This window comes from Pavona decussata, unplaced genomic scaffold (assembly GCF_977016875.1).
Source record: "Pavona decussata unplaced genomic scaffold, jaPavDecu1.1 SCAFFOLD_155, whole genome shotgun sequence".
Classification (NCBI taxonomy): domain Eukaryota; kingdom Metazoa; phylum Cnidaria; class Anthozoa; order Scleractinia; family Agariciidae; genus Pavona; species Pavona decussata.
The window spans coordinates 1053928-1073324 of record NW_028145567.1 but is presented as its reverse complement, the minus strand read 5'-3'; the positions used below and the strand labels follow the sequence as shown (position 1 = coordinate 1073324).

The following is a 19397-nucleotide window of genomic DNA, read 5'->3' as shown; positions in this document are numbered from 1 at the left end:
TGTTGTTCGTGTGTTGGCTTTTCTCACCAATAATTTTATTTTCGCGCAGTCCTTAATTCTCCCAGTTAAGTGGCTGCAACTCTCAATCATTGAAATACTTTTTAAACTGAAGGGGTCGTACTGGGTATTTTCGTGATGCGTGATTAGCTGATTTTATTTCCCGTGAAACGTGAATGTAATAAATTATTCTTCGTAATCCGTGACCTGAAGGTTTTGCGTGACCCGTGAAGAGCTTGAAAAGGAAATTTTCATTTCCGTGATCCGTGATTCCTATTTTTTCTGTTTGCGAACCGTGCAAGAGACCCCCCTTCCCCCCCCCCCCCCCCCCTGTACGACCCTCACTGAAGGTATACATAACGCAGAGTTTTAGGCAAACAGTTTTCCTGAAATTGAATGAGACGTGAACAATTTATGCTTGTTAAGATCCAGAGCTTCAAAATTGGCTGTTGCAAGGGGGAGTGGAATTACAAGATACTGGCACTGTAGAAGGACACAAAGAACAGGCCATATACAGTAATAGCCCGCGTATAAGAACCTGAATTTTTCAATTTAGCCTGAATAGATTCTTATATAAATGGTACTTAAGGCAAATTTAGGCTACCAAGGTTCTTAAAATAGGTTCTTATATTTTCATATGAATTTCATCTGAATATACTATATATATTCTAAATATCATCTCATAATACAGTATAATGGCAAACACAATAAATATACAACATGGTACTTAAGCTTGAAAGAAAAAAAAGTTATGTCAAGTTACTTTTAAATAGATGATGATCTTAATTCAGCAGTTTCTACCTATACACTTTCACAGCAACCCCACTGATAAGAACCTAACTTAAAATTTTAGCCTAAATAGGTTCTTATGTGGAGGGGGCTTAAAAGGAAAATTTTAGCCTAACAGGTTCTTAAAACCCAGGTTCTTATACGCGGGCTCTTACTGTACTATATGTGAGCCGCTTTAAATTGATTTAATAATGGCCAAAATGCACCTATCATCAGCTATCCCCTGAGCGGAGATCTCAGACAAGGAAGGGGACTTTACATTGTTCGACTCGAAAATGATAATTTCCACCTAGAAAAATTTGAGAACTTAATCCAGTGCCTCTATGTGGTCAGCAACATCATCGTTTCAAAAGAACTGTGCTACCACGTCTCAAATTTATCACATGGGATCATTACTTAGATTTGCATGACAATACATTAAACTGACAGTATCCGTCATTGTCTAGTTATTCCGGAGAAAGTGGTGAAAAATGACAGTGATCTGTTTGCCCTTTATTTCTAACAACTACACTGGTAGCTTCTTGTTTTGCAAAGGCCCCTATTTTACCGGCCGTCTAAGGCATGAGAAAACAAACCTCCCTCACTTCCCCTTCTTGCTAAGCAGAAGTAATCCCAATTAAATTTCCCTGGCGAAAACGTTGACGAGAGTAGAAACAATTTTAATTGTCGCCAACAGTTTGCAAACTGTGATTGCTAACTTCACGCATGCCAACCGGAGTTTGTCAAACTTTTGTTTGCCATGTGAAAGCGCCTTAAAGACCCTACCTTCTAATACAGAGGTATTTTTGCAGTTTATGACTATGCGGGAAAAACAGATCTTAATATGGGCTACTGGAATCCAGAAATAAAATTGGGAGTAGTGGCGTATTTTTAGAGATAATTAAGCAACAATTATTCTAAAAAGCAGTAAAATACAAAGCAATGTATGGCAGTGTTTTATTGTTGTTTGTTTTTTTTTTTCAACTTGAAGCTTTATTTTCTCTGAAAAATGCATGGTTACCCCAATTTTCTTTTTGGATAGCAAGAGCACTTGCTAAGTTCGACTTTCTCCGCATGGTTTTAAACCACGCAAAAGTTTGTATTAAAAAGTTAAAATAAAGGTTATGCATTTCAGTTTGTCTATCTATATTATTTTCCATCACAACAGTAATGTCAGTACAAAACCTCACTATCAGGCACACTCAGAGGATATGTGAATCGCCTGATACTCCGGTTGTCAGTACAATAGAGCGAATCTTATTTGATTTGTGAATATTAGCTTTCTTGGATTGTAAAGCGCCTTTGATCATTTAGATGTTAAAGGGCGCTATATAAGTATTAAAATTTAATTTTAATTTTAATTTAATCTTGTAAGGAAACATTAATGCAAGCAAAAATTCGGCGGCAAGGCGAATTTTACACCAGCAACTAGTACCATCAGTTTAACAACCGGTGAACTAGTGGATAGCTAGATCCAATAAGTGACTTCCTGCGCGCCGAGAGATGAAAATCCGGCGTGTGAGCACTGGTTTGGTATATGCTAATTAGTATATGTAATAGGACTACATGCTGTCCAATTTGGAAATAATTGGATGAGAAAAATTCCGAGGACTGCCAAATTGAACGAGGCCGTAGGCCGAGTCCAATTTGGCAGTCCGAGGAATTTTTTGAATCCAATTATTTCCAAATTGGACAAGCACGTAGTCGTATTACCTATTAATTATATTTTGTATTATTTAAGGGTAAAAAAAAATGCTGATATTGTCAGGAATAGATTATTTCAAATTAGTAGTTAATTTGGATCGGTATCCAAATTGACAAATAATACAATGGTTGCTTGAATGGGATTTCTTACTAGCAATTTAATTAATATTATTACTGAATGTTCAATGAGTTTTTAAAATATCCATTAGCTGATAGTTTATTAGAAACTTATCCAAAACAATATTAGGGTTCCACAATGAGCTGGACTGAAAGAATTAGCACCCTTAATGTATCAAAAAAGGCCCTCAGGTTTGGTAGTTGAAAATAAAGTGGGTTTCATTTGAGTGTCTTAAACTAAAACCAAAGTAATTACCGTGGCCCCAGTTGTTCAAAGAGCGGATAATTTTATCCACTGGATAAGTCGCTATGCGGCAGATAACATATGTAGAAGCGTCTGTATGGGATTGTGAGAAAAACTCTTACCAAAAGCTTTGGATAGAGTACATTTTATCCGCTGGATGGCAACTTATCCGCTCTTTGAACAACTGCGGCCTGACCAATAACAACAGACGCCGAAACAACATAATCAGCCAATCAGTAAATACATGTAACCTGCGCTAAGCGCGGGAAAACGCGTGCGACTAACACACGAGTGGTTTCGGTTTGGTTTCCCATTGGTTGTGAAAATGGCGCGAACTTTGTCAACCAATCATAAAGCCTAGTAAAGCAAACGCGAAATTTGACTTTCGACACTCAATTGAAAACCACTCTTGACTAATACCTTGACACTAAAACGAAAATAAGCCACGCAAACTGAAACGTCCAAACAGAAAAAGAAAGAACATCTTTAACTGCTAAACCAACGTCAACAGAAAGCTGTCGAGGTTCGCAGAAAAATTGCCAGGCAATGTAGGGGGAATCCCTAGAGAACAATCAAGAGTGGCAACTCCCAGTAAATACCTACTTGTCGGCATCTTCGAATAGTATAAGTTCTCGGACTGAAAAGTGACAGATATGCTGGTTGTGCCGGGTTGAGCCGGGTGTTTTGTTCATTGTATATACGGCAACATTGCAAAGCAATGCAAAAAACAATCGATGAACATCCGAAACTATGGCAAAAAATCTACAACACTGACTACATGTACTACATGTCGTTGTATGGCCTTTTTTGACGAGGCTAGTGGCTTCTGGTAAAGCATCACCATGTAAGAGAACTTTTGCAAACTCACTGAATGATTTATTTTTATACCACACGAGATTTTTCTATCCTTCCATATCTTGCGGTCTCTTGAAAGTTGGCTTTGTTATCCAAACAATATGGCAATCTTCTTTCCTTCAGTTGGTCTGAGACCTCTGTCTGAGCGAATACACCGGACAATAATGGACTATCCAAGAAACGTTTGAAAAAGACAGAAGTGAACATTACATCTAAGCAGCGACTTCAGTGTTGCGCACCGGAAATCGCGGAAATCTCAGTTAGCATGCACAGTGTGATTGGTTGAGTCTAATGGGCTCCTGCACCGAGAAGAGAGTGAAAAATACGACGCTTAGCGGAGTATTTTTGACGAACTTGGAAGTTTTTGATATTGTGTTCTCAAACTCATTAATAATTCATTAAGAGAAAACAAAGAAAATCACTACCGTGACCGTGGTTTGGATATGTGGTCCTAATTACCATAAAATTTTGCCAACTTTAGCCTTGAATTTCTCCAAGAATTATTGATCATTTGAGAAGCCATATCAAACACTCGAAGTCGTTTACTCGAAGTTTACTCGAAGTCGTTTAAAAAAAACTCGGCTGCGCCTCGTTTTTTCAACCTACTTCTCAATGTTTGGATATCTGATGAAACACACGGGCGGGCTTCTCGTGTTTGATATATTACATGAAACACTGTGACAAGTGTGTGATATAACTTCTCAAACAAACTGATTTTGAAGGGGAAATTTTAAAACGAGGAGTTTTTCATCAGATATCCAAACACGTCACGGTGCATGATTTCTTTTGTCTTTGGCTTTTTAAGAGCGCCTGTCTGTAAAAATCAGACAAATTCTAAATTTCGCGGCAAGAATGGAAAATTCGATTTCTTTCATATTTTAATGTCAGATAGGCTAGGATATAACTGAAATCACTGTATAGTTTTTTCGGTGAAGTATCCTTTTATTTCAAAGAAAAATGCAAATAACGAAAATCTGTTAAAATCGTCATTTGAGGCGCTAAAATATTACACGGGTTTGAGAGCCTCGCGTGCGAAAACAAATCATTCTACCGCTTTTAAAACACACAAATCTTTTTTTACAATCTTTAAATATCTGTTGGAATGATTTTGGGAAATATTGTGTCGCTCTGTTTATGCGAAATAATTTAATTTCGAAGGGATACAATTCACTGCAGTAAAAGCACTTCGTGAATAGAATTAATTTTCACCATGTGCGAAACCTTCAAATCGATTAAGCTTCTGGTGGTTGAATGTTAGAAGGATGGTCTATAGATTCCTGTAAAAATTTCTTTGGGCAAATGATTAAGAGCGACGCGAGAGCTTTTCAAAGTCCGTAAAAAATGCAAATATTTGACCCTCAGCGGTAAACTTTGAAGTTGCGGGTCAGACATAAATTTTAGTCCGTGTACATGTCTTGACCCATATTAGGTTAAAATAAGCACATAGCACATTTCAAAATGTTCTAACCTTATAATATGCTGTAAAAGACAGGTCCAAAGGCCATTTTAGCACGATTCTCTGGTCGCTCGTCCCTTAAGTTTGAGCCGGCTGTTTGTACTGAAACGTCCGATGAACGCCACGCAAACTGGTCGAATACAAATCTTTGATCAACTTTCGGCACATTTCATCAAGACTGCGTCTTCTTCGACGGCCAAGTCATTTGTGAAGTATTGCTTGGTTTACAGTAGCTTACAGTGCAAGAAAATATCATATCTGATCGCTGCTAGAATGACAAAAAATGTCGGCGCTTTCAGTCTATCTTGCATTGCAGGCAGCCGTTTGTTCGTCACGCAATACAAAGTCTTGGACATTTTAGGGGGGTGGAGGAGGGTTAAAATGCGAAATGCTTGATAACTGAACATGAACTAATCTCGCACCCAGATCTCCCACGGTCAGGCGGAGGGGAGATCTGGTAAAGTTCGATTTCAGGCCCGGAATACGGGCCTGCCCATCATCCTTTGTCCACCGTGCTGAATGGCCGCCGGCTCGTAACTGTGATCATTCCTGGTGAGGTTTTCGCTTTCGAGGGTGCTCTTCGGAACGTTCTTCGGTCGAGAGGACAACAAAACTTGAAACTTAAACCAAAACGAAAAAGGCAACAGGAGAGATTGCAATCAACAAGCGCGGTAAATCACTTTTTTACCAAGATTAGTTCCTACCCTTTGTGACCATCTAGATCATCTTTGTAATGAAAACTGTTCCAAGAACAAATCCATCGTAATTGTGCTTTCTCCACCCAAGATCAACGTGCTTATCGACGATCAATTAAAAAGACTTAAGTCAACCGGAGTAAGCTGTACCAGTTTTCGCCTTAGATGGTAACTGTATTGAAGATACTGTAATTTACAGGCAGGGAAATGTCACATAATTTTTGTGCACCCCAAGGTAAAGGTAGCAACAGACAGTGCAGAGAGTTTTTGTTGTCGAAGCTTTATCAGAAAAATTTTGTGGTCGTTGTTGTAGATGAGGCACAATAGAGTTACTGATTGGCATCTTGGTGTTAAATTTCGCATTGGAAAGTCAAATGGTTCATGTCATATTTTCATTTGCAAAGTTTCAGAAATTGTGGTCTACCAGTGATACGTAAAAATTATTTCTTCTCTTTGTAGTCTTTCAGCTGATTTGGTCACACAAATTCTCCTTTTTCCATAAGTTAATGGTTTAAATTTCCAAACCAAATGGATTGTGTAAATGCGGCAGGTTTCTTTTACAGGCCAAAGGACACAACTCAAGGTCACTGTAATAATAAAATTTTTTTGAACCAGCTAAACAGGGCCTCCTCCTACCTACAACAACTGTCCACTCCTATAACACTAGAAATTCTGCCAAGCTTAATTTCCACCGACCACAAGTTAACTAACATAGGCAAATTTACTTTTAAGTACTCTGCTTCTGTAATATGGGAAACTGTCCCCATGGCATTGAAAAAAACAAAAACTTTTAACAGGTTTAAGAAACTTTATAAGGCCCACCTGATCTCTTGTCAATCAAATAACATATGTTCTGTTTAATGATCAAATATAATAGTATGTAACTATCTAATAATAATAATAGAGTTAAAAATAATAATAATAATAATAATAATAATAATGTCTGCTTATATTTTGATCTTTGTTGTCGTTGCTGTTGCTGCTGATGATGTGTTGTCCTTTTCCTTTCTTTTTGTTTGTTGTTGTTGTTTGTTTGTTTGTATGTTGTTTTTTTGCTTTTTTTTGTTTTTATTTATTTATTGTTTTGTTCTTCTTTTATTAAGCTTGTCCTGTTTAGATTTCTTGCTCGGTTCAGTATATCTCGAACATACCTTAATTTACACAAATGTAATTCTCTCTTGTACATCCTAGGCTCTACAAACATTTCCTACATTTTCTAATATCTCAATAAAGCTCAGTGTCATTTCTTTGTTTACTTAAAAGTAGGTGGTGGTCAGCTAGAAAGCCTTTGCTACTTTGACCACCACACACATTTTATAATTTGTACTGTACTTATTTTTATCTTGTAATCATTTGTTGTAATACTTTTCTTTCTAAGTTAATGTTGTGTAAATAGTGTGAAATAAATGAACCATAAACCATCCTAGCCCTAACACCATGCTACTGTCGTGGTTATATACCAGCAAACCAGAAAGACCTGTCCGTGTAAATGGTAGGCGCCCAATTATGTCCAACATTAAAATACCGAGTACACCCTTGCTGTTTTAAAGGGTTTTTTTTTTCTCAAAAATGGAAGTTTGAATTTCTTTTGGGAAATGGAGGTACCACATCTGGATTTGGGATCTGAAGAATGTTTGGTTACTTGCAACATGGGAGCAAACAGAGCAAGTCCCTATGAGTTTCCCATTAGAGTTTTATTTGGTAGTGATTAGCTTTCCATTTCAGTGGTTCTTGATTCACCTTTATCACAGAACACTTGAAACATTTTCACCTGAAATTTATGTTAAGTTTAGGGGACATGCCCCCTCAACTGCTTCTTTGATGACAAGTTAATAAAGGTTATAATTTTACACATAGGAGTCCACAGAATCGAAAATTAGAACCACATAATACACAAGTCTAATAATATTTGACTCTTGATATGAAGAACAAAGGTCATTATCTGCATTTGATTTGCAAGGCACAATGAGCTGCTTAAATAATCATTGTTGTACTGAGCATTGCATTATTTGTACATGCATAGAGGATGATACACTAAGAATAATACAAGGTTCTTTATGTCCAAAGCAGCTATCTTGGTGCTTGGACACTCACCTCTGATGGGATCCTTGATTTCAGCAAAAAAAAAATAACAATAATAATAGGAAGGTGTGAAGGTCTTTTGGGCTCATAAAAGTAGCAAATGGCAGATAAATAGAAAACAAATAAAAAAAATATTTCCACTATTTGTTTTCCTGTGCATGTCTGTGTGTTCTAATGAACTGTCACCCATTTCTGCAGCAAAACAACAGCTTTCACAGTAAGCTGATCTTCAGTAACCATGAATTCCTAAGTATTCCTTAACCATGGCCTTCCATAGCCAGGAAACAACATTTAATCAAACTGTCAGACACAAACCCACTGCAGAGAAGTGGTGGGGAAAAGAAACTTTGAAAACAGTGTCTGTCTTGGATGAAAATTCCTTGTTGATGCCAATTCCTTGAGCAAAAAAACTTTTCTTGTATTGATATTTGCACCCATGTAAGGTCCTAACTTTTCTTAATATTAAGACCAGCAACACAAAATTATGTTCAAGGACTTTTCACACAAGTACACAAAAAATATCAGAACAGTGAACCTTGAACCTTTAAGCCCCAGTAGTGATCAGTATCAAAATTTCTCCTAATATTTATCAATACACAATCAAGGAGAGGTCATGAGATCACCAGTCGTGAAATTTCTTGATATTTCAACAGCCTTCCTATAATGCTACTATGAAAAATGGACTTGTAGAGACCAGTAAGGAGAAACTGTATGTTGACACTGAGGCTTAAAGGTTAAAAGCTAATAAATACAGAGCTATATTGTTGGTGATTATCGCAGCTTCTTTTATGCTTCGTCCTTCCACCACCCCATGCGTCAAAAAGGGCTTAGTTACTTGAGAATCCCTTTTTATTCAGCCTTCTCATTATCCATTTTCTGGTAATTATATTGTCTTATTCTAATGGAAAGAATAACAACATCCCAGTGAATGACTACAGTTTTTTCTTAATTAATTGCATCTTTGTTCAGGGGGCACAACTTCAGAGTACAGCAAACGAGGAACACTTTCCTCAGTATTCCCTACAGCGAAGATTGTTGTCATGACAACAACAGCAACAGAAAAACAACCAAACTACAATCATACAAAGTTTGAACATGAAAGATTTATGGAGTACTACAAAGGCCCTCCTATCTTAACACAAAGTAATGTTGACCAGTTTGATTAAATATTTTTGCCCATAGCAGATGAACTTATCACTACCAATGTCAAAAATTAAGCCTGTCAGCCTATTATTTACTCATCATTAGTACTGTGTGGATTTGGGGGTGCCTTCTTGGGTGGAAAGCTTGGGGATCACCAGTTCTACCTTACTCCCCAAATTCCTCAAAATGCACTTTTGGCTCAGTCTCATTCTCTACAGACTGACAATGAATATTATTTGCCACAATCTTTGGGAATGGGGTTTGATTCTCATTGTGTTGGAAGGATAATAATTTATTCATTTTGGTCTTCCGCAAACTATGGAAAGTTTTTTCCAAGAAAGTGGAAGAGATGAGAAGCCTGCTACATCAAAACTTTACTTTAACAACAATCATATTGGTGCAAATATTGAAGAAATGCAACCCACCATGACAGATTAGTGTAAATACCCCAGAAATCTGTGCAGGGGAAAATTTTTGCTTATAACCACTTTGGTTTTGGCTTTTGTGTGAGAAATGCAGCTGTTGTGATATCTGTTGTCCGAAATGACTGTCATTGCTCTTAATTATGTGTTGAGCTGTGTCCAGCTGTTTTAGCCCTTGAAGATATTCACATCACTGATAGGAACTTTAGGAACTTGCTTCTCCCTAGAAACCAGGTGGAAGAAATTAAGGCAGAGTTAACAAGAAATAAAGGAGAAACTGAGGCCAGTGATAACTATTTGTATCAGAGAATGTGCTAAGGATTAACAATGGAAGTAGTAAATGAAGTGTGTTTAGTACTTCAAGGACTCCATACTAATGATAGAATAATGGAGAAATTCCCCCATCTTGAAGAAAAGAACAATGGCAAAAAGATTCTAAAAACTATAAGTGATGTCAAATCCAAAGAGGCATGTCCTCCTTTTAAAACTACTTCTTTTCTAAAGCCTATCACAAGCATAGACCTGCAAAACATTAGGTGGTGCAGACATGAAAACCAATGTCCCCATTTTTATTTTAGAGGAAGGCTAGTTTTATATCTTGGATCCCAATTTTTTTTAACTCAGCAGGTGGGAGAGAGGGGATAAAATCAAACTAACTACACTTACATAAAGAGCCGTAATCGGTTCAGACAAGGTGTTCTCTGTCGTAGTACGGGTTTCATTACTATTATTTTGGCGGTCATAAGTCGGACATTTTTCATTCCTCTTAGCTGAGGGGTGGGAGGGATGAATAATAATATTGTGTGGACACTCTATCAATTTCTCCAAAGTCCTATGAGAGATGTTGTATGGATCTTGAAGGAATAAGCACACTGGTCTGAAAGGACTAATATTATATTATGAAGTCTCTTACTCAAAGTCCAGTTCAATTTATAGAAGGAAAATAGTCTTTTAGCAGAAGACAAAAACTGAAAATATGCTAGCAAATGCGGCGCGCGTGTTCAGGAACTCACGGTAAAATATTTTGGGGAAATTAATTTGCGTTTACTAAATAAATAATCATTTAAAAAAAAATCATTTTTTGTCAAGAAATACCAAAAAAAATATATATATATATATGACCTACCTCCATTTTATCCCCAAAAGTAAGCAAGCTTATATCCATCGTGTTGGAAACTTGTGTAATTTGGCAAGGCCGTTTGAACGTTACTGCAAAGTCTTTTCGGCTAAAGTCGCTGTTGTCTTCCGAAAAAACAATTTCTCACTGTTCTCTTCCCACACAAAGGGCATGTATGTATTAAAACGTCGCATGACAATCTTAATCGGAGCGAAAACTTTTCCGTGTTTTTGTTTCTTCCCCGAACTGAGCGAAAACCAAACACAGAAGGAAAGAGCCAATCACAGAGCAGATTAGAATGAGGCATTCTTAATTCTGGTAACCAACCAGAAATGGCGTTGTATCGTACTTTACCAGATCTCACATTTCGACATTCCCGAACCGACGACTGAGATCGGGGTACGAGATTAAACATGAACATACTCTAGGCAGGAACAACAGCAACAACAATTAAGATAGTGATACCTTTAGTTACGTTCTTTATCCGTAGCTAAAATCCAGATAATCTATTGACTGGCGAATTCATTTGCGCACGCAGCAGGCTGGGTTGTTGGGAGCGTTACCGTGGAGAGGGGGGGGGGGGGGGGGGAGGATAAGATTTCACTAAACAGTATCAGTATTTACTGATGAAGATCACTGCACATCCTTTAGCTAGTTCTTTCCACCTTTAAATACAATAGATCCTGGCATGAAACCAAAAATATCCCTCATTGCAGGCATCTTTTCGTTATACTATCTATGTCATAGGCATTTTAAGGGAGTGGGCAACGGCTAAAATGATTGAAAGCTGCACTCGGTACTAGTCCTGGTACTAGTACATACTCTAACTTTGAAACACAAGACTGCAAAATTAAAAAAAAAAACGATTTATTTAAGGAATTTCGTCTTTCCTTGCTTGCTTTATCTTTGGTGAGCCACAATATGCCCTGGTTGCAGGCCATCACTATTCTTAGATATAACAGCTTTTTGGGCCCTTATTTTTCTTACTCTTATTACTTATGCTAGTCCGTTTACCCAAACTTGAAAACAAATATCTCAACTAAACAGATTGCGCAAGTCCATAACAGCTTGAAAGTGGTAGGTTAATCGACTGGACATAACTCTGATTGCTGCAGGTAAGTGTGCTGTCCTTGACCGGTGGATAGGACTAGTAACAGGTTATGGGGGTCTGTCTAAAGCTTTGGCCTCAAATTTGATACACTATCCTCTACTCCATTTATCTCATATTCAAAACAAGTAAGCACCCTACTCCCTCTCCTCCTATCCCTCAAAAAAAAAAAAAAAAAATGTTCCGATCCTTCATTTGATAAATAATACCGGTGCTTATGTGGTGCTAGCGTAAGGTGGGGCTTCTGACAGGCCAGGAGGGGTGCTCTCGGGACGGATGATGTTGTGGCCCACGCGCGTTACGTAACACCATACTTTCCTTCAGGTAGCATCCAGGCTTGTACCGCATAGTCTTAGTGTTGAACAACAACCCTCCATTTTCAGTGTAATAAACTTGACTTCAAAAAAATTGACTTGTGGCCCCCTGTAAGTGTACAAACGGCGCCAAGTAACTAGCACGACAAGGGTTTGTTTACTTAGTAACTTTTTGGCGATTTTTCTCACGCCGAATGGCCGTAGCCATAGCCATAGCCATAAATTCGACTGAACTTTTTTAGCGATTTTATTTTTAAATTTAGCAAGAACTTCAAATTAAATATTGTTTAATTTAGACATCATAAATTTGATAGTCTTTGAAAAACAACACCCCTAAGGAAGTAACACGCAGATGAATAACCACCCAAAGCCACAGGCCTACCAGACTTACGGAAGAATGAAAAAAATGGATGATAGGACTCCACTAACTCAGGAAAACAAACGAGAGGCAATATTTTTCGTAGGTGTGAGTTCTTTCATAGCTATGTATCAGCCATTTATACTTGAAATGCACTATTTGGGGTCATCTGCGTGAAAAAAAAAAAACACCTTTCTCTTCGGTTCTTTGGTTTGATACTAGGATCTATTTAAAAAAAATTGGAAGACTAGCTAATTCATATTTTTGTAAAATATAACCTTGGACATGGGCTCCTGCCTTGGATATACCTCTTTAAGTAATCAAGCATTTCGCATTTTCACCCTCCTCCACCCCCCTAAAATGTCTAAGACTTTGTATTGCGTGACGAACAAACGGCTGCCTGCGATGCAAGATAAAAAGACTGAAAGCGCCGACATTTTTTGTCATTCTCATTATGATATTTTCTTGCACTATAAGCTACTGTAAACTAAGCAATACTTCACAAATGACTTGGCCGTCGAAGAAGACGCAGTCTTGATGAAATGTGCCGAAAGTTGATCAAAGATTTGTATTCGACCAGTTTGCGTGGTGTACATCGGACGTTTCAGTACAAACAGCGCGCCGGCTCAAACTTACGGCACGAGCGACCAGAGAATCGTGCTAAAATGGCGTTTGGACCTGTCTTTTACAGCATATTATAAGGTTAGAACATTTTGAAATGTGCTATGTGCTTATTTTAACCTAATATGGGTCAAGACATGTACACGGACTAAAATTTATGTCTGACCCGCAACTTCAAAGTTTACCGCTGAGGGTCAAATATTTGCATTTTTTACGGACTTTGAAAAGCTCTCGCGTCGCTCTTAATCATTTGCCCAAAGAAATTTTTACAGGAATCTATAAACCATCCTTCTAACATTCAACCACCAGAAGCTTAATTGATTTGAAGGTTTCGCACATGGTGAAAATTAATTCTATTCACGAAGTACTTTTACTGCAGTGAATTGTATCCCTTCGAAATTAAATTATTTTGCATAAACAGAACGACGCAATATTTCCCAAAATCATTCCAACAGATATTTAAAGATTGTAAAAAATATTTGAGTGTTTTATAAGCGGTAGAATGATTTGTTTTCGCACGCGAGGCTCTCAAACCCGTGTAATATTTTAGCGCCTCAAATGACGATTTTAACGGATTTTCGTTATTTGCATTTTTCTTTGAAATAAAAGTATATTTCACCGAAAAAACTATACAGTGATTTCACTTATATCTTAGCCTATCTGACATTAAAATATGAAAGAAATCGAATTTTCCACCCTTGCCACGATATGTTTGATTTTTACGGACAGCCGCTCTTAATTATTAATGAGTTTGAGAAGTTGCAATCAATGTCGATCTTATCGGTCCGTATCCAAGGGTAAATTCTAATACATTCCCTGCCACTTATGGTAATTGTTAACAAAACTGAAATATTATTTCAACGTTTTAATCGATACAAATGTCACACTAAAATAAATGACAAAACCCATTAAAGTTTTAAGTGCCCTTTTCGTTGGCGTTACCATTCTGGTTGCTTATAAGATAGCCATTTTCTCCTACATCAACTAGTTAAATGTGCATTTCGTCAGGGGCACCCAACGTTTCTTGTTGGTGGATATTTGTTCGGATGCGTGGCCTTAAAACCTCATAAATTTTCGGAATTAGTCGTAAAGAAAATCTACAGTTTTCTTCGGCTCAAAATTTCGGTTCACCAGAAAACTAATTAATTTGTTTTCCAAGGGGTAATTATGTCACTAACTGAACTTCTTGAACACTAACTAACTTCACTGAACTGAACTTAACTTCGAAAAAAGGTCAGCTAGCAAATTTGTTGAACCAATAACATGAAGTAAATTCGGAGAAAAATTCCGTTTCTTCAAACTTTCCGTGCAACTTAACTTTTCAGCTAAAACATCCGAACAGATCAGTCTGAGGATTACGGAAATGTGTCTTAAAAAGGGAACTAAACGTTCTGAGCGCACAGGAGACAGCATCCTTTGTATCTTGCTTACGTTGGGTACCCCAGACATCGTGTTCACACGAACACGTTCTGATGTTCATGGAGAAATTTGTTAACCTTTCTTCCCATGAATGAAACATTGGGACCCAAGATACATGTTTACTGTTAACTATGTTGTTCAAGATAGTTCTTACAGTCAACCGAGGTCACGCGTGAACGATATTTTTGAAATTTGAACGGAGTTTTGAAAATTACATGTCAGTTTTGAAAATCGCCAACGAGATTTCAGAGTTCCCGTATAAATTTCCCTCGCTTATTGACGGTATAGAGCTATGAATTTTTCTTTACATTGCAAAATTGAATATTTCAAGAATAACAATTGTTTCCCAAGTATTTTGAATCTTTTTCTTTTTCAGTTAATACGTCTTTTTCGGAACGATTTCCAGAGAAATGTCCAACATTCCATTCACACAACGGACATTACAAAGAGAAATTCGAATGTTCATTTCATTCTTGGAAATACTGTTCACGCGTGACCTGGATTGACTGTGAACTTTAAATTGAAGTCTGTGGATAAAAAAGAGATAAAATGTTTGTTGAGGAATACTGAAATGCAACCAATCAAACGAAAGCTACTTACAGCACTTTATTGCGGTGCTGTTTATCATGCTGCACGAGGTGATTTTAACCTTTTTGACTGTGGATTAAATCTTAAGTCTAACCAGCTTTTGAGCAGAAATTTGCTGTAGTACTGTTTTTATGCTGTACTAGGTAGTTTAAACTTTTGAGTCTGTGGATAAGTGTGACCATTTAAATGAAAGTTACTGAGCAGCACTGCGTTTCAGTGGTTCTGTTTATTATGCTGTAAAAGGTGGTCCCAACATCCGACTCTCAGGCTGAAATCCTCGACCATTCAAATGAAAGCTACTGAGCAGTGCGCCGATTTTATCTTGTACAAGATGGTACCATCTGTTTAGGGTGCGAATTATTATCAAATCCTATTCCTTTTTCGTTTTGTCAATTTTGGGAACAGCATTTGGTTTACCGAAAGTCACGCAGATCAAAGTTGTTGATGTTGGCCATATCAGAGAAGGCCGCGTAGCGTGCGCCGTCCATCTCACTAGCTAACCGATTGTCGTCCCTCAGCCTATGATTCATACCGCCAATAGCTGAGCCGCACTCTGGACAGTGGCTTTCTTGCATCGCTCCCCCGCACTCCGTGATGCAGTAGATGTGACCTGGATTGAGAACAAAAATGACGACAACTTAAACACAGCCGTGATAGAAGAATGAGAGAAAGAAGAGTTCAGGACAGTAGTATAGTAGAACAGAAGCAATTTTCAGATCAGAGTACGAGACGGAGTGCGAGATTAAATACAAGTACAACTTTCAAAATTTCAAATCAGTCACATTCCCAGAACTCTCGCTCCTTCCCGTTGTTTACCAGCAGATAAGAAGACCCTAGAAACAAGATTGGTGTTACAACTTGTTATCTGATTAGGTTTGAAAAGTCGTCAGTCGTACTCAATCTCGCACTCGTAGTCAAATCTAAAGGTCCTTATTGTACCATCAGAACCAGAGGTTTTTTCTCTCACGCAGCGAGGACTCCGGCTGGAGGCCGATCTTCGCCTCCGACGCCACGGGTTCTAATAAAGACTACTTATGTCCTGAAATGCACCTAACCCTGATTCTGGGTACTTTATATAACACAGACATTTTTGTCGTTTTCAAATGACTTCATCTTTGACAGAATTATTTGTGTTTTAGTAAGAATTTAGGGTAGGGGACACTTTGTGATGTCTATCATACAGTTCATGCATTTATTAGCGTGCATTTCTGGGCATATAAAGGCACAACCGGAAAACACGAAAGAAAAGCCTCTAGCACCCTGGTTATGGCGAGTGAAATACATGGAGGCAATTTCAGTTTGAACCTTTGTAATTTTATGCAACTGTCTTGATTTACTAAAAGAAAAACAGGTTTCTGGGAACATTTGGTGAGTAGGTTTTCCGGGTTTCCCGCATTCAAACAGAGAAACGCCATGCCGATCAGTGACATAAAATCATTTAGTAAACTCACAGACTGACAAAACACTTACCATCTTTGAGGTCTAAAAAAAAAAGCCTTATATTTAACCGGAACTTTTCTTATTCGTTTGAACGCTGTAAAGAGGGAACGGCTTGAGCTTCTGGGCGGGGGCTTCCCGGTATAAGACTTCCCCTCTTCCTCCACTGGTTCCCCGCTATAGCAAAACCGTCACAAAGAAAAAAACTTACCCTTTGGGCATTTGAACCAGTGTCCTTGTGTTAGACCCATGGCTTTAACAATCAGATCTTTTTCTTGTCTGGTTACTTCCTGGTAAAACACTTCGAGGCCATTCAAACGTCTAACCCGCTCAATACGAGCTGTATAACGATCGCGGTCGCTTTTGTCTGAGAGAAACAAATTAAAAGAAAGTGGTACGCTTAATGTCCTACCGGTCTTATCACGCGCAATGTAATGGACGGAAATGAAGCATGACTTTGACTCTGAGGAAGCCTGACTTGTCATAAGCCTCGTGGTTTCTTTCAGGTTTTCTCGCCATTTATTTTCTTACATCAATTTTCTTTATTTTTTTCCATCTGTAAATGTTGTATATGGCAAAATAAATATTGTATTGTTTTGTATTGAAGCATCACTTTATTGAAATCGTTTTTTAAATTAATTTCTATCTTTGCAGTCGGCCGACAGAATCAAAGGAACACGTGTCTTTCAGGATTTCTCCCAGTGATGAGATTTTGGCCGAAGCATTGCTGTAGACTAAACTTTCACACAGCTTTACAGCTGCAACAATTATTCTTGTATTCTTGTGCAGAATTGCACATTTTAATTTTACAGTTAGGAACAAATGTGTGTACTTAACAAATAGATTCCATGTTGCCGTGCGTCTGCTCAGTAACAGATCACAAAAGACGACAAAATGTGGTAAGAACATCAGTGACACACGAGGCGCACTTTTTTGTTCTTACCACATTTTGACGTCATCTGTGATCCATTAATGAACAAACGCACGGCAACATGGAATCCATTTGTTTTATATAACGAAGAAGCAAAAGTTGGTAATGGTGACGTCATCTGGTGCGTCTGTCCTCCAACAGATCATAAGTAAGAACCAATCAAAATGTGTGTAGAATTCAGCATATTAAATAATAACCTTTAACCTACTTTTGTTGGATGTTGGGTGGATGAAATTCAGTCTGAAAGCTTTATTCTCAAATCCTAAACGCATTGAAACTAAACCAATTTGTTGGGAATTAATGCCGGTTCAAATTTCTGCACTTCGTTCTCGTGCCTAGCATCACTCCTAAGTTTATCCTTTTCGTCCTAAAGCGAAACAGTGTTGCATCTTATGTATCATTACTCTATGGGGTTTTTCTCTCACCAATTGCTTTTCCGGAATCCAGTGCTTTTTGCACGCGATCAACTTTCATGGAGTGGGTGACATCCATCTTAACACCACGAATTTCAAGCTGCATCTTCAATAACTTCAGGTCGACGGCAAGCTCTGTTCTGTACATCTCTTCGCTGAGCTCCTCCAGTTCTTGATCGCTGAATCGAACTCGCATCTCCATGACACGCCCCCGGACTTGTTCCACAAGACTCTCTAGATCTTCCTTAGTTTCTTGTAGGAAAAAGCGTGACTGAACTCTTTTTGCGGCTCTCTCACTCTCGGTCTCTGTGGATTTTTCTATCTTAGCTTTGAGCGTCTGAAGGAAAGACAAAAGGCTAATCTGGTTCTCGAACACGTTAACCTGTTCATCAGTGAGGCTCCTCTGACCCAGTGACTTTTCAAGTTTCTCCTGGTCTTCAGGAAACTTCTCAATCTTGCGTACCTCCAATCTCAGCCTGCTTACTGCGAGAGTGCGCTGCTCGTTTCCGAGTAAAATCTTCTGTTTAATTAGCTCGAAGTCGGCAAGGATCTTCTTAATAATGTTGCCGTACCTCAAGCTGGTGCGAATGGGAGTTGAGCACTTCGGGCAGCGCTTGAGTTGTACATCAACAGCCTTCCCATCATCCCTTGCCTGAGCCTGGTCCATCCACTGATCCATCATATCCACTTCAAAAATGTGACCACAGTCAGCCAGTTCCACGAACCTTGCGTCCGGATCGTCTTCGGTTCCGAAGAAAATCTCCGTGACTTCGTTCTTGTGACACTCTCGGCACTTCTTTGGGCATCGTTCCCCGCATAGACCAATACAGGGATGTCGGCAAGGAAGAAGCTTTTTACACGGTTCATCACAACGCTTACGATTGCAAGGCTCCCCACACAATTTTGTGCATCTCTGATGTTCGCATTGCCAAGTGCATCGCTCATTGCAGGGCTCACAAGGCTCGCCACATTTTTTCCGGCACTTGCTGTGTCCGCAGTAGTTGCCACAGCGTTCTTTACATGGCGGACAGTTCTTGGTGCAGGGTTCAGTGCAGGCGTGGCCACAGAAGAGTGGGCGGGCACAACTTGATTTGCATGGAACATGGACACGACCTCGTAAACAGAGACTGCAATTACCTAGAACATACGAAAAGGAGATTTGGAATTACACGCTATAAAAAAAACAAAAACAAAACAAGAACCGGCCAATAGTAGATTTTATTAAAATATCTCGATATTAACACCACTGCGAATCTCTATTTATTTAACACACATGAAGTATGAAGCCATCCTCTATTCCTCTGCACTATTGAGTCTCGTACGTCAGTCAGTTTTAACTTTGCTTGTTAAGTTAAACTGTTTCATTTTTGAATTTCTTGTTCAAGATCAAAATAATTATATTAGCCTCTACGAAACGCTGATTCTTTCTTGAAACTAGGACCCTTTAGGTCCCAATCCGTCCTCTTAAAACCCCTGGGGAAAAGTAACAACTCAAACGTCCATCTGACTTCAGGTCATTCCAGTTTGAATTTTATAACAAGCCTTCTTACTAAAAACCTCTTAAAATGTCTTTAAATGCTTCCTGATAGAACCATCTAGGCCTAAAGG

General features: G+C 38.4%; 1 protein-coding gene and 1 long non-coding RNA gene across 4 annotated transcripts in view; both read right to left on the bottom strand.

The window, feature by feature from the left end:
- Window positions 1-8749: 8749 nt before the first annotated feature.
- On the bottom strand, window positions 8750-10938 carry LOC146465762 (uncharacterized). Its single transcript, XR_014868207.1, has 2 exons — window positions 10610-10938; window positions 8750-9706 (listed from the first exon to the last, which is right to left on the bottom strand). It is a non-coding gene; the product is annotated as an uncharacterized LOC146465762 (long non-coding RNA).
- A 2913-nt stretch (window positions 10939-13851) lies between these two features.
- The window catches only part of LOC146465761 (NFX1-type zinc finger-containing protein 1-like), a 28059-nt gene continuing 22513 nt past the window's right edge, over window positions 13852-19397 (bottom strand). Inside the window, exons 15-19 of one of the 3 annotated variants that reach the window (XR_014868192.1) lie at window positions 17802-18926; window positions 16657-16812; window positions 14928-15618; window positions 14224-14569; window positions 13852-14186 (exon numbers count right to left, since the gene is read on the bottom strand). Coding sequence is in view for 1 of the 3 variants with exons in the window: in XM_085128161.1 (XP_084984287.1) it covers window positions 15422-15618; window positions 16657-16812; window positions 17802-18926 (1478 nt within the window). In the remaining 2 variants the exon portion in view is untranslated. Of the gene's footprint in view, window positions 15619-16656; window positions 16813-17801; window positions 18927-19397 lie in introns of all 3 variants that reach the window. The other 2 variants (XR_014868191.1, XM_085128161.1) reach the window with 2 other exon arrangements.